At 43.7% G+C, this 12,988-nt stretch overlaps 1 protein-coding gene across 4 annotated transcripts in view; it reads right to left on the bottom strand.

Moving 5' to 3' along the window:
• ripor2 (RHO family interacting cell polarization regulator 2) overlaps positions 1-12,988 on the bottom strand; it is a 75,145-nt gene that overhangs the window by 58,042 nt on the left and 4,115 nt on the right. For 2 of the 4 annotated variants that reach the window (XM_085149374.1, XM_085149376.1), the window contains exon 1: positions 9,709-11,074. The exons of 1 other annotated variant lie outside the window; for it this stretch is intronic. In XM_085149374.1, coding sequence (XP_085005500.1) covers positions 9,709-9,787 — 79 coding nt within the window. In that variant the 5' untranslated portion in view covers positions 9,788-11,074. Of the gene's footprint in view, positions 1-9,708; positions 11,075-12,988 lie in introns of those variants that run through there. One more of the 4 variants, XM_085149379.1, reaches the window with a different exon arrangement.

Below are 12,988 nucleotides of genomic sequence, written 5' to 3'. Positions count from 1 at the left end.
GATTCCTCCGTGAATCGCAACCTTATCGTGGTGGAGGGGTTTGTGTGTCCCAGGGATCCCAGGGGCTATGTTGTCTGGGGGCTTTTGCCCCCTGGTAGGGTCTCCCATGGCAAATTGGTCCTGGGTGAGGGACCAGACAAAGAGCGATTCAGAAGACCCCTATGAAAAAAACACCGAGGGAACAGTTTACCCTGCCCGGGATAGGGTTACCGGGGCCCCGCCCTGGAGCCAGGCCCGGGGAGGGTGCCCGAGGGGGAGCGTCTGGTGGCCGGGCCTTAGTCCATGGGGCCCGGCCGGGCACAGCCCGAAGAGGAGACATGGGCCCATCCTCCCGCAGGCCCACCACCCGCAGGAGGCGCCATAGGGGTCGGGTGCATTGTGTGCCGGGTGGCGGCCAGGAGCGGAGGCCCTGGCGGACTGACCCCCGGCTGCCAAGACTGGCAATAGGGAAACAAACAATGCACAGGTTTAATAGGTAACCACGAGTGTAACTCACAACATTAAGGAAGCTTCTGCTCTTTGCAAGTTATATAAAAGGGAAACTCAGGCTTTGTGTTGTGAAATATGTTTCAGTCTTTGTTTCAAATCCATTTCTCAGTACATCATTTTACCCAAACATGTTCTGTGGCTAGTTTTCAGTTCCGGTTGATTGGAACAATCAGCAACACTCATAAACCTCAGAACTGGTTCAGTTTACTGCACAAAAAAACCCCTCTGTGTATAGACTATCATTAGGGTATTGACACACTGGATGCTGGCATTCATGTGAATAAGAGAATCATCTCTGGTCTGAATCTCGGTGGAAATCCAAGTGGACAAAGGCACCAAAACGAGGTGCACCAACCTGTTCCTGTGCAGTTCTTGTGGCTGTTCCAGCAGGACTATGCACAGCTCTGCACTGCCAGAGTAGTGCACGTCTTTCTGGATCTGTTCTACTGTACGACATGCTGAGGATATGCTCGGCCAAGGGTGGCTTGGCGACTGGTTGCATCCCATCAGAGGGACCCATACCTCATTTTCAATGTCTTCTACACACACATAAATATATCATAAAATCTATTTAAAACACAATCTTGTTCTTTATTTTTGACAAGTATCATCACTACTGTGAATAAAGTGTATTTAAAGCTGCTATAAGTTTGTACAAAGCTGCCTATTATTCAGTACGTCTCTCTGAGTCAGACGTACTGTACAGAGGTGAATCAATTACAGGCCGTGTACTGCATGGCTCCATGGCTCCTGTCTGCTTTGGTCTGTAATGACAGCTTGGCTGTTGCAGGTAGACTCCTGGCCCCCCTGGGGCTTGGAGGCATCCCATGCATGTGTGTGTCAACAATATCATCCAACTCACAGTCAGAGTAACCTGACAAGGCGTGGATGTGTGTTATAGAGCATGTTTCTGACTCTGTATAGATTTAAAAAGCTCCACAAATGAAAAAGAATTCAGCAGCGAGGCTTCTTACTGGTTTTAGCAGACACTACCACATAACCATCTTTAGAAATGGTTAAGAAATGTGACTGACTGGTTTTAAAACACGTCTGTAAGTGGTGAATTCATTTTATTAAAATACATTTTGAACTGTTTTAGTTTGGAATTTGTTATTCATAGTGAAATGTTGCTGTGGAATGATACCACTTCGGTTAACATTGTCGCCTAACAGCAAGACGTTTCTAGTTTCAAACCTCCTTGTCCTCTGGAGCCTTTTTGGATGATTGCAGGTGCTTCCTGCAGCTGCGTGGGTTTTCTGCAGGTGCTCCTGATCCCCCCCACCTCCACAGTCCAGCCAATGTTCATGTTAGGTCAGCTGGTGAGTCTAAATGGGCCTTAGGTGTGGATGTGAGCTTGTACTTCTTCTTCCTGATGCATACCTGCAAAGAGAACTCTGCAAGATCCAGGTAACTTTCTCAGGATTTATGCTTGTGCTTAACCCTCACTGGTGGCTTGTCCATTTAAATTACATGCACTCTGACTCAGTGCCAAATAAGAGGCGCTAATCTGTTCTGTGAAGAGCCATGGGTGGCCTGCTACGCTCCATGCTCTAAACAGGGTTACCTCACTGTGAGAGTAGTTCCAAACCACTAAGTGTAAACCTCGCACGCCCAGTGCTGACCACAGCACACACTGCCATGGTAACCGCATGAGAACTGTAAACTGAAAGGTGAAACTGCCGCCTTTCATATAAACCACGTGCAAATATCAGTGAGCAACAAAAAGGCTGAGATATGTCTGCAAAGAGAGAAAGATTTCTGCTCTTGCATCATCTGGCTTACTGAATGTTGCACCATTAAACGTCCCCTTTGTTTTTGTTGCTCTTTTAATTTTTCTCTTGCCTCTCATTCAGCGAGAGCTGCAGAAAATAATAATAGTAATAATAGTTGTAGGCTTCTGGCTAAAGTAGGTCAGTGAAGCCAACTGTCAGAAGCAAGAAGAGGGGAGATGTAGAGCGGAGCAGTAATATGCCAGCTACACTAGGTCCCCTCAGGTCAGAGCTTTCCCCAACACAGAGCGGCCGCTGACGCATGAACTGCAGGACTGTCACGTTAGTCTGTTAGCGTGTTGCATCCCCGTGGACAGAGACGACATCTGTGGCCACACACTGGAGGTTTTGTGTGTGGGTGGACTGCCAGTGTGTGAATTTACAAGGCAGTTTTCAAACAGGAATGGTTCAGTGCATGTGTGTGTCTGACGGCGGGGCGACTTAGTTCACATCATTCTCAAGCTCAGCCCGCTCCCCCTGTCGTACTCGCTCTGATAACAGATATGCATTTCCATTGATAGCATCCCTGACAAACCAGTTTGTGATTGGCCGTCATGGGAGGGGTGAGTGTCTCTTTATGTCCCATAAAAGTTCAGCTCAAGCTGACAGACAGCAACAAACATCAGCCAAATTACTGCCTGGTCTGACCACCGTGCTGCCCGACTGAACTCTCTGTTTTCGCTGTGGGGAAAGCTCTTCATCTAAGTCTGATATAATCATGGTGTGATTTTCAATTGCAGCTTACACACTTTAACAGTGAAGTGAGTCACAGGTATGAGGGTTTTCATTATTAAGACAGTATTGTCTGCTAAACCCCAGTGCCACAGATTCTGATGCTATAAAGAAGAGTAAAAGGGAAGCAAAAACAAATATAATTTTAGTGCCAGATGATATAAGCAACAATCATACCAAATACTGAGATTCCTTGTGTAATTTCTCCAGAAATACTGCCTCAAACAAGCTCTGGCAAGACAAGCTTTAGCCCAGATATCAGATTTTGCACTACGTGATTATGGTGCCATGATAAAATGATAATATTGTGTGTAAACATTTTGAAAAAAGTGCTTTAAGTCAAAAACATTCTCAACTTCCACGGTAGTGGTGACTTTAACTAGCATAACAAAATAGTAAATGCCAAAGCCATAACGTAAGAGCGCCAACAACAACCATAGAGGAAATCAGAACATCCGAAAAGACTTGACCTAAAAAATATGTATTATTGTCTTACATGAGGCAAATAATAAAAATCTATCTAAACAGGCCTGAACAAATGTTACTTACATATCAAGTGTTCAGTTTGTACAGCTAAACCAGAGTACTAAGCTGCAGTGATTCACTCAGACCTGCCACAAGCAGGACAAAGGAGGGCATTTAAAGAGAGCAGCTAATGTTAGCTCCAAAACCACCTTTCCTGACCAGTTGGTTTGTGGTTGCTAAGGGTTGATGCTAATCGCTAGAAAAATGATTGGTAAAACTCCAGGAATGAGATGAGTCTCATAGGAGCACGCACTTGGTGACAGTGGGAAGGAAAAACTCCCTTTGAAAAGGATGCTCAGGGAGATGCAGCCATCTGTTTTGCATTTAAATTTCTGCCCCAGTCTGATACTCAGTTTGAATTTCAGCAGCTCCTCTTGAAAATGCCTATATGCCTAAATGCACTCAGCTGCCACCATGTGATTGGCTGATTAGACATTTGCATTAACAAACAGTTGAGCAAGTTCTGACAAACAAAGCTAGTCATTAACTGAGTCAGGTTTGACTGCACAGCTGTTTTTCACATCTAAAATGGGCTTAAAGGATTTCCAATGCAACAAAGAGTTCAGACTCTAAGTGCAGCGCACTATATGTTGCAGAAGTTTTCGGTCTTGTTCTCTGCAGTCTCGTTCTCTCTCATCGCACAAGCACTTGGAACCACACAGTATTTTATCGGCATCTTATTCTTTCTACAAAGTGGGGTAGATCATAAAAACACTTGATGCACTAGTGTTGTGCTGGTTTAAATGACGTAAAATTTGCTAACTATCTAAAACTGTCAGCTTTAGTCAGCTTTAGTCACTGCGCTATCTTGGCTCGATATCCTCTTTGCTCCCCACTCATTGGTCGTGATCCACTGTCATTGGGCACAATGTCAGCGATGAAGGATTTGGTTTCCTCTGCTGCACAAGGCAAGTACAGACAAGAGGCTAAGAGGGGAAAAATGGATTTATGAAATCCGACCAGGCTTCTAGTCTTACAGCCTTCTCCTGGAGCTCTGTATGTTATGCTAATGGCTCGTGTTAAGTGTGCACGCTCGTGTTGTGGGGGTGCATCACTCATCTCACCCTCAGGGCAAAGAGATAAAAGCTTGTACCGTGGAAGCGAGATAGATTTCATGTCATCAGAATGATAACATAATAAGAGCTCATCAGTACTCATATGTGAAGCTGTGATTTGATTATGACTTTGTGAAATGAAATTAAGCATGTGGCTGTGTGGTAATAAACCTCTGACTCTCATATTGTTGCTTAACTGCATTACAATGAGGTGCAATCAGCTAATGCTGCATAAAACACACAACCCTCAACTTTTACAGTGGATAAAAGTGTTTTCACCTCAGTCCAGCTGTCTTTTCACTGTGTCCTTATTACCAAAGGAATGCAGCTCTTCCACTGCTGCCTCCTGTTGCAGGAGAAATTCCTGTACAATGGAAATGAGTCCCCAATTCTGGGGCTTGAGACATTGTTCCTTTAAGAGAAGCCTACGTGTCGAGTCATGCTCCTATTTATTTGTTCATCCTTAAAATCTCAGGTGTTGATTAGCTGCAAACCTTAAAGAAAAGCCCCCCTGGCAAAGGCTTAAAAGAGTGGAGGCTTAAACACTACATCAAAGGTGTAAACGCTTTCAGAGGTGGTGCCACTTCACGCTATCGCTCAAAGCTCCACCTGCCTTTAATCGCACATCTCAGCCTCACCTCGGTGAAATTCTGCAGAATCCACTGTGCTTCGGGCAGCTTTCAAAAACTGCACTGCCTTAAAACAAACAAACAAACAAACAATAGCTGGTGAGGTCAGCAATTAGTGGTTTTGTCATGTAATTAGCAGTCTGCAGTCAGGGTAGGGATGAATCCTGTTGTGCAAGAAGCAGGAACAATGCAAAAACATTCCTGCACGAGAGCAAGAAATTTTTCACAGATTTAGATATTTTGAAGGAGTTACTTCCTTTGTGGTTCTCTAAACTTAAACTCAAGGTGCTCTGAGGCCTCCCTGATACCGACAACCCTCCTCACTTGTGACTGAAAGCCTCTCTTCATGCTTTCTGAGTTGACCCAGTTAGTCAAACACTGGTTTATTTAAATACCAAACACCAACACATTACTCCATCCATGGCACCATCAATCCAGCGCTAAACTGTATTTTTACTGTCCTGCTATGCCTGCTCCCGTTTGAGATGTGCCGCTCTGTTCTACTTTGCTTTTGCGCACAGCCACAGAAGTAGACCAATAATCACTCTCTGGACTTCACATGACAGGAAAAGAAGGAGTTAAAGAGTTTATTCTGGTCTCAAAGAAGCTACTGTTCACTTTTACTGATGCAATCTAGTTTTCTGTTTTTCAGAGAGGCTTCAAAAAGGGAGATTGCACATGTGTGTGTGAATGTGGGTGTGTGTGTGGTGGGGTATAGAAAAAGGTGATAAGGGTATAAAGTGGACCCACTGTTTCTTAGCCTCTGTGTAAAACCACTTAAGATGTTTCACTGTAGTTTCTTTGAGCTTTAAGCAGAAACGTTCAGGTCCGGTGGGAGTTCATGCAGAGGTGATTATGCATGGACTCATGAGCGTGACTCTGTTTGAATCATTATACATAAAAACGCATGTGCGATAGCTGTTCATGCAGTAGCTGCTTTCTTTAAATGGGCGATTGAGAAATTTCTCTCTACTAATACTGCGACACATTAAACAGAAGTGAAAAAACGCCTCTAAAACTCCTAATGTTGATTTTTGTGATTGCACATTTCAGCCTCTTCTGTATCACAAATAAACACGGGGGGGGGGGGGGGGGGGGGGGGGGGACACATAAAATAAGTGGCAACGATAATATCTGTGAAGTTAGTCCAAAGGTTTAATCTCACTGTAAACATCTGCCAAGAGACCTGCACATGACACTTTCTCACGTGTTCCGACTCAGAAACACAGAATTTAGTTTTGCATACTTTATGTAGCATCTTTCACAGACAGCTATCACAAAGGGATTTACAGAAGACAAAGTAGCCACGTAAGTAAGGACTAAGCTTAACATTCATGAATACAGTGGGTATAATCTGGTCAACATGTGCCGATCTGCACACTGTGAGCACACTTATCACGTCCCTACAAAGCAGCTGCTTTTTGGCAGAGTACTTTGAAGCACATTGTTCCTGTGAGCAAAGCTAACCGAGGCTTTTTGTTAATTCATGCGACCTGAACTGGAGTCACAGAGTGTGTGTGAGTGGGGAGGAGAGGCAGGAAAAGGAGGAGAGAGAGTGTGTGCGTGTGTGTCGCTGTGTATCTGCTATGTTCAGGCACTCTGACATTTCTGCTGCCAGGCTAAAAGTAGCACTCCTTTAGTCATAATTCAGCTCAGCACAGAGGCAGAAACATCTGTGAAGCGCAGAGCTAACAAAACTTCACATACACTCCCTTTTTTACAAGGCAATTCTGAGTTCAGTGCCACATTGGGGTATTGTTATAGTTGTTGTAGCAAGGGCTGTGATGTCTGTTACTTCCTTCATCTGGCTTTTATCTGTGCGTTTAAGACACCACACCATGCTTTTCATTAGACTCCACAAAGCGATGACAGTGATGAGTTTCATGCTTGTAATTCTCAGCTATTTCTAAATGAATGGACACTTATTTTTAGACAGAAGCAGAATGAAAGCAGGCTTCATATCTGGAGCCAAGAAAGAAGAATTTTGCCAGTGTTTTGTCAGATTTCTTCTTTGAATCTTATTTCCTGCATTGTGGCTAGGATTAAGGTTTAACGTTACAGGAGGAAAAAGGTCTTTCTCATGCTTTGAGAAATGTAACTCCTACTTTCCCCCTGAATTCGCCGTTTGACCCCTTGTGGTGTCGAGGGCCGTTACAAGCCTGCAAAACCATGTCACGCACTTTACGCTGAGCACATTCAACACAATGCTGATGTGTGCATAGGAAAGATGTGAAAGATATGCAAATGGTTCACTAACTGTGATTTGACTGAGAAGGAAAATAGGACAATTGTAATAAATTTGCATTTGGCACCAATAAAAATGAAACACACACACACACACACACACACACACACACACAAAACAACAGAATAAGCCCATCGCTAATCCAAAGAGTTAATTAGAACAGAAAATATTAGTGATCCGTATTGTGCAACCTTCCTCTGAGTCTATGAATAAACACACTCATGCCTGCTGGCCAAGCGGCACATGAATCCGTGTGCTGTGATTGGCTGCTTTGTTGCACAGAGTCATGTGTACCTCCTGGCAGCGCTGTTCAAAGGGAACGTCACATTACCATCGGTGAGTATCAGTCAGAAGTGGGTCAGTGGAGGCATTTACATACGTCGCACACCAAATGACGAAATAACTCGGAATATCCTCCTCCGCCCCGTCCACTCGCCATCTGACAAGCTGCAGCAGAGCCTTTTAAGCCTGTGTGGACCCTAAAGATAAATGTATTAATGTATCAAAGGCCTGGTGTTAGTGTGTGTAATCCAATCAGTTAGTGTGTAATCTAACTGCTAAGAAAAGCCAGTGTAAACACAAAACATGGGAGAGCACTTGTAAAGCTCTGATGTGAGGTGTTTGCCTCTGTGAATGAGAGTAATCGACCATTTTGCCACTGATGCAGGGATGTGCTTATCAAAACGAGGAAGGGAAACAGTTTCATTGGAATTAAAGGGACAGTTTTTGGGAAGTATGTGTTTTGTTTTCTTGCCAGGATCTAGATTTTAAGAAACACCATCGTCTGATGAGCTTATCTTAGTGTAAAGACTGTCGAAAGTACACTGTTTTTTTCCCGCTGTCGGTGCAGATAATGTTGCAGAGCCACTTCTGCCTTGGCCAGCCTGCATTGCAACAGGTTTGAGAACCTGATGTTACGTAGCAGAAGTTGCATTCATGGCCAACAAAATCTGCAGGTTCTGCATCATTTACATTTTTGCAGTAGCCGCTTTATGATATCACTGGTTCCTGCTCTGGACCCAGCCTTTTTGTGATGGAAATGATAAATGGACTTGTTCTTATAGTGCTTTTCATACTCTATTTGAGCACTCAAAACACTTTCTTCCTGCACGCCTCAATCCATCACATTCACACAAGCCATTTTTTCCCTGCCTAAGTGCTTTCAACCTAAAACTCACACAGTTAAGCTTTGATGGATGAATCGGAGCAGAGTGTAGAATCTTGCCCGTGGTTACGTCTGTGTTCAGACTACAGGATGTGAAGGTCGGTGTTTCCTCCCATTTAGTGGACCACCCACTCCATCTCCTGAGCTACAGGGCCTGAAAACTAGTTCAGGATTCTGCACCAGAACCATCACAGCATTTGTGGGAATGAAGCATATGTTTTTAAAAAACTAAAAAAAATTTCATGCGAGAAACAGAAGAATAGCTTTTTGCAAAATACCGAGCTGTTCCTTTAAATAGACGCGGGCACATTAAAGACAAAAAGTGTCATGAGATGCACATGAAACTCGGAGCTAAACTATAAAGCATCAATATCTGGTATTGTGTCGTCTCAGTGCTGATACTGGAGATTACTTTTCCAACAGTTACTACCCGAGCTGACACGTTTCTCACCTTCTCATGAATAATCATCAGTAAAGTTCTGCTGCACTTCTGTTGCTCATCACTCTTCCAGCATCCAGCTCACCTCAGGTTATGATTACACTTTGTTTTAAAATAGCAAACATCCCCACCCCACCCAAAAACAAACATGTTAAAGAGATTTTCTTGTGGAGAATAATGCTTGTTAAAAACATCTGCTTGTTATACAAGAACGCCCCCACACGCTGCAGAGGGCACTGCTCCTCTCGGCTTTCTAAAAAGGGTAAAAGTTTGAAATCGATTAAAAAAATAACTGCACAGAGCGCCTGTGATGAAGGGAAACTCGAGACACAGCTGAAGCATTCATTACACTGACCGTGATTTTTTATTTCACTGAGACAAATCTATTTATCTCGAGGTTACTCATTTTCCATCTCTGTGTTTAGGAGAGGCTACTCAACCGTGCCGTTGACAACACCACCTACACAGCTGGGGAGAGCCCTCTGGGGCGCCCTTCAACCATCATTTTTACCCTTTCTTTAACCCTGATCGTAACCACAACTCACAAACCAACCAGTCTGACCGCGCCGCAGCACTGGGGCAGCTGTCTCGGCCCTGCAGCCCACCTGTAAACCCACGCCCACTTTCAAACACTTCACATTTGACTCTTGGCAATCCTACCGTCCTCGTAGAAGACGTCCTCCGCTTCTTCGCGCATCATCTCATCCAGGTCGTCCTCTGCAATGTCGGTCACGGCCATCACTATTCCTCCTCTTCTTTCTCTTCTTCTCTCCCTCTTGTCTTCCTTCAGCCCCAGAGAGAGAGAGCGACTGGGCTGCAAAATTTGAATCGACGCCGGCCCGGCCTCTTCGCTACAGGCGACAGTCCGATCGCCGGCAGGCTCCTCGCACAAGCAGGAGGGGACAGGGACTGAGCTGAGCTTCAGCTCTCTGCACGAGAACGAGTGCGTAAGTGCCAGGTGAAGTGTGTGTGTGTGGGTGAGAGAGAGGACTCCCAGCGACCTTCACCAAGTTTCAGCAACAGTGCTGATTTCATAACATCCTGTGCAAGGCTGAAGTGAGAGCGCGCCGGTTGGAGAGCACTTGTATGAGTAACTGTGCGCATGTGTGTGAGCATACAGCACGGGGAGGATCAGTAGTGTGTACATGTGTTTCTTCATGTGTGTGTGGCCATATGCACATTATGGCTTTCCACAATGAGTCAGCTCAAGCGCCTGGTGATTTAACCAGAATAATTAGATTCTTTATTTTAAGCCAGCAAGGACATGCAAAGAGGGTGTGAAAACACACCCTGTGTGTGTGTGTGTGTGTTTGTGTTTGTGTTTGACATGGTGTGTGAGACATGAAGCTGGCTCTGCTTGTCATTCCTTCACAGCTCACTCATGGGACCACACTGATCGCTCCCTCTATTTTTTTTTCTTTTTTGTGGCCCGCTGTGAGGAGGCCTTGGCAGAGCCGGTGAAGTCTGTTGTCATCTGCTGTTGCTGAAAGCCTCCACCGAGCTGCTCATGCAGCAAATAAGCACACTCACCTGCTCTGAAAGAGACAGATTTAGATTCAGACAGAGTGGGAGAACCTCTCGCATAATAGTAGTTTTTACATTTCAGTCTTTTGCTCAAGACTACACTGAGTCACACACTTGAAATCTGTGTTTAGGAAGCGCAAACAGAGATTTCTGGCCTTTACAAATATGCTTTAAAACAGCGTAAAAGCCTCTGGATTCTTTCAATCTCAGCGTTAAAGTATTCAGTCAACTTTTAGTACAGTACACAATTGTTTAGTACAAGATTTCTCTTTAGAAGCAATGCTTGACTTGAGTGATGCATCTAAAAAGTGAGTAATTTATCTTTGGACTGGATATTAATCCTGGTCTCTGTCATCTGTTCCATATAATCATGCATTTATAGACAGGGTGTCGCCTCCAGCTCTTTGTCCTTTATAAATGAATATTTTTTTCATTTCACCTGAATACACAACAATCTGATAAATCTTGCTGACTGCCAAGGTTTTAATGTCTTTCTATAAGAAAACAGAAACAAATGTAATGGTCATTGTAAATGTCTCAGGTGGAACAAGCAGGAGCTGCTGTTGATCCTCAGTGAGGCTTTCTCCAAACCAGATTGGTGCTTTACTCTCACTAAATGTTTGTCACCTGCATTTGGCGTTTGAGTCCTTGTTACTGAATAGTTTTTATGCCATGCACCTGGAGGAATTAAGGTAAATAAGTCTTTAAAACTGTAAGAAATCTTGTCAGGTAGTCTAATGTTTAGCTGCTTGACCTAAATAGAAATAAAGGGGGTTAAACAGCACAGGCTGGCACTGAACTCATGTGTTGTGCTGTTTTAGAGAAAAACAAAAGCATGTAGAACTCCTTGGATATATTTTTGGAGTCCTGTCATGTTGTGTTGCATAATGACAAACTCTCTACTGCACTTTATAAGTCTGAAGTAGTTTTCTTCCAGCTTTTTAAAAAGCTTTGGTCCATCCCCAGGAGGCCCTTTACCAGTCTCTTTCAAGCATTTCATGTCCACTCCTAAATTACTGCTAACATGCAGCGCTTTGTGTCTTTTTGACCTTTAATTTATTCTTAGATGGAAACGGTTTGTTTTTTTAAAAGCAGGCAGATACACAACTTTCTTCCTCTTTCTCACTCTGTGCCTACATCAGCCAGAAAGCAGTTTCTCTGACTCACCCCATTTAGACAAACCAATTTCAAACCAAAATAGAAAGTAGGCCTCAAGTCAGTTCATTATCACTTTTCCTTCAGACTTCCTCTCCCCAGCCGCTGGCTCCCTTCAAGGCCTAAGCTTGAGGGAATAAACTCATTTTCACTGGGGCTAGTCCAGACAATCCGGACACATCGCAAAAGGACGCGCAAAGAATGTGAGACCAAAGAGTATTTTTAAGCACGTCTTTGGGTTGAGAGAAAGGCTCGCTTTATGAGAGTATTTCCTGTTTGTGTGAGGTCGATAAGAGGAACAGAATGTGTCTTCGGTCGTGTTTGTTAGAGATGTGTTCAAATCTTATCTGCCAATCTGAAGCAACACAGAATCTGTGAAGATGGCTAAAACTGGCCAGCTCAAAACCAAAAGATGAAGTCCTTCAAAAAAAGAAACAAAGAAATCTGGCCCCAAAATCTGATTTTAACCAATTCAATTACATTAAATTTTCTATGTAATTGTATTAAGTAAATACAATGTAAATTAAATTTCAAATGAATTTTACTTAATATACATTCAGTTCATACCAAGCATGTTTTCCTTTACAATTAATTATTTGAATAAATACGCCTTTGATTTGATATATTTTAGTTGTATTTTACTCAGAATTATTGCTTTATATTTATTGAGGGTCCACATTTCCATGCAGAGCAGTCAGCTGCTTCCATGGGAATTAAGAGGTAAGGAACCATCCAGGTTGAGCACCAGTAAATATCAGCACCTCTTTAAAGCAGATGTTTTCATAGTTTGTAGGTCTGCAACATTCAGGTGCCACAGTCTTCCCTGCAAATTCACCCAAGGTCAGAGTGTGCAATGCTCAGAGAAACGGCAAACAAATAAAATGAAGAGTAAGAATTTTAAGTAACTGTATGTTGATGAAAACTGTGCATGAGAGCAATCTGAAAGGCTTCTTCTGAATCACGCAGCCCTGCAAAGATCTTTCTCTTTGATTAACGCGACAAGAACCACACTGTCTCCTTGCAAGTTAAACTCGAGTGTCGGACTAAGTGACGGATCATAATTAATGCTCGCCAACCAGGCTGCTGCTTCACGGCTAACAGCAGTGACATTTTGACTCGCTGCTCTGTGTCGCAGGGAGCTAGAGTCACTGGTCAGGCAGGCAAGTAAACAGAAAACACAGTGACACATGCAAAGCAAAGCCCACTGTCTTATGCAGACTCATCCCACTCCCATCTGTGCACTCCTATAACGAGCTGGTTC

This window comes from Neolamprologus multifasciatus, chromosome 22, assembly GCF_963576455.1.
Source record: "Neolamprologus multifasciatus chromosome 22, fNeoMul1.2, whole genome shotgun sequence".
NCBI classification, from domain to species: domain Eukaryota; kingdom Metazoa; phylum Chordata; class Actinopteri; order Cichliformes; family Cichlidae; genus Neolamprologus; species Neolamprologus multifasciatus.
Note: the sequence above shows the minus strand (reverse complement) of the source record. Positions and strands in the feature narration are given on the sequence as shown.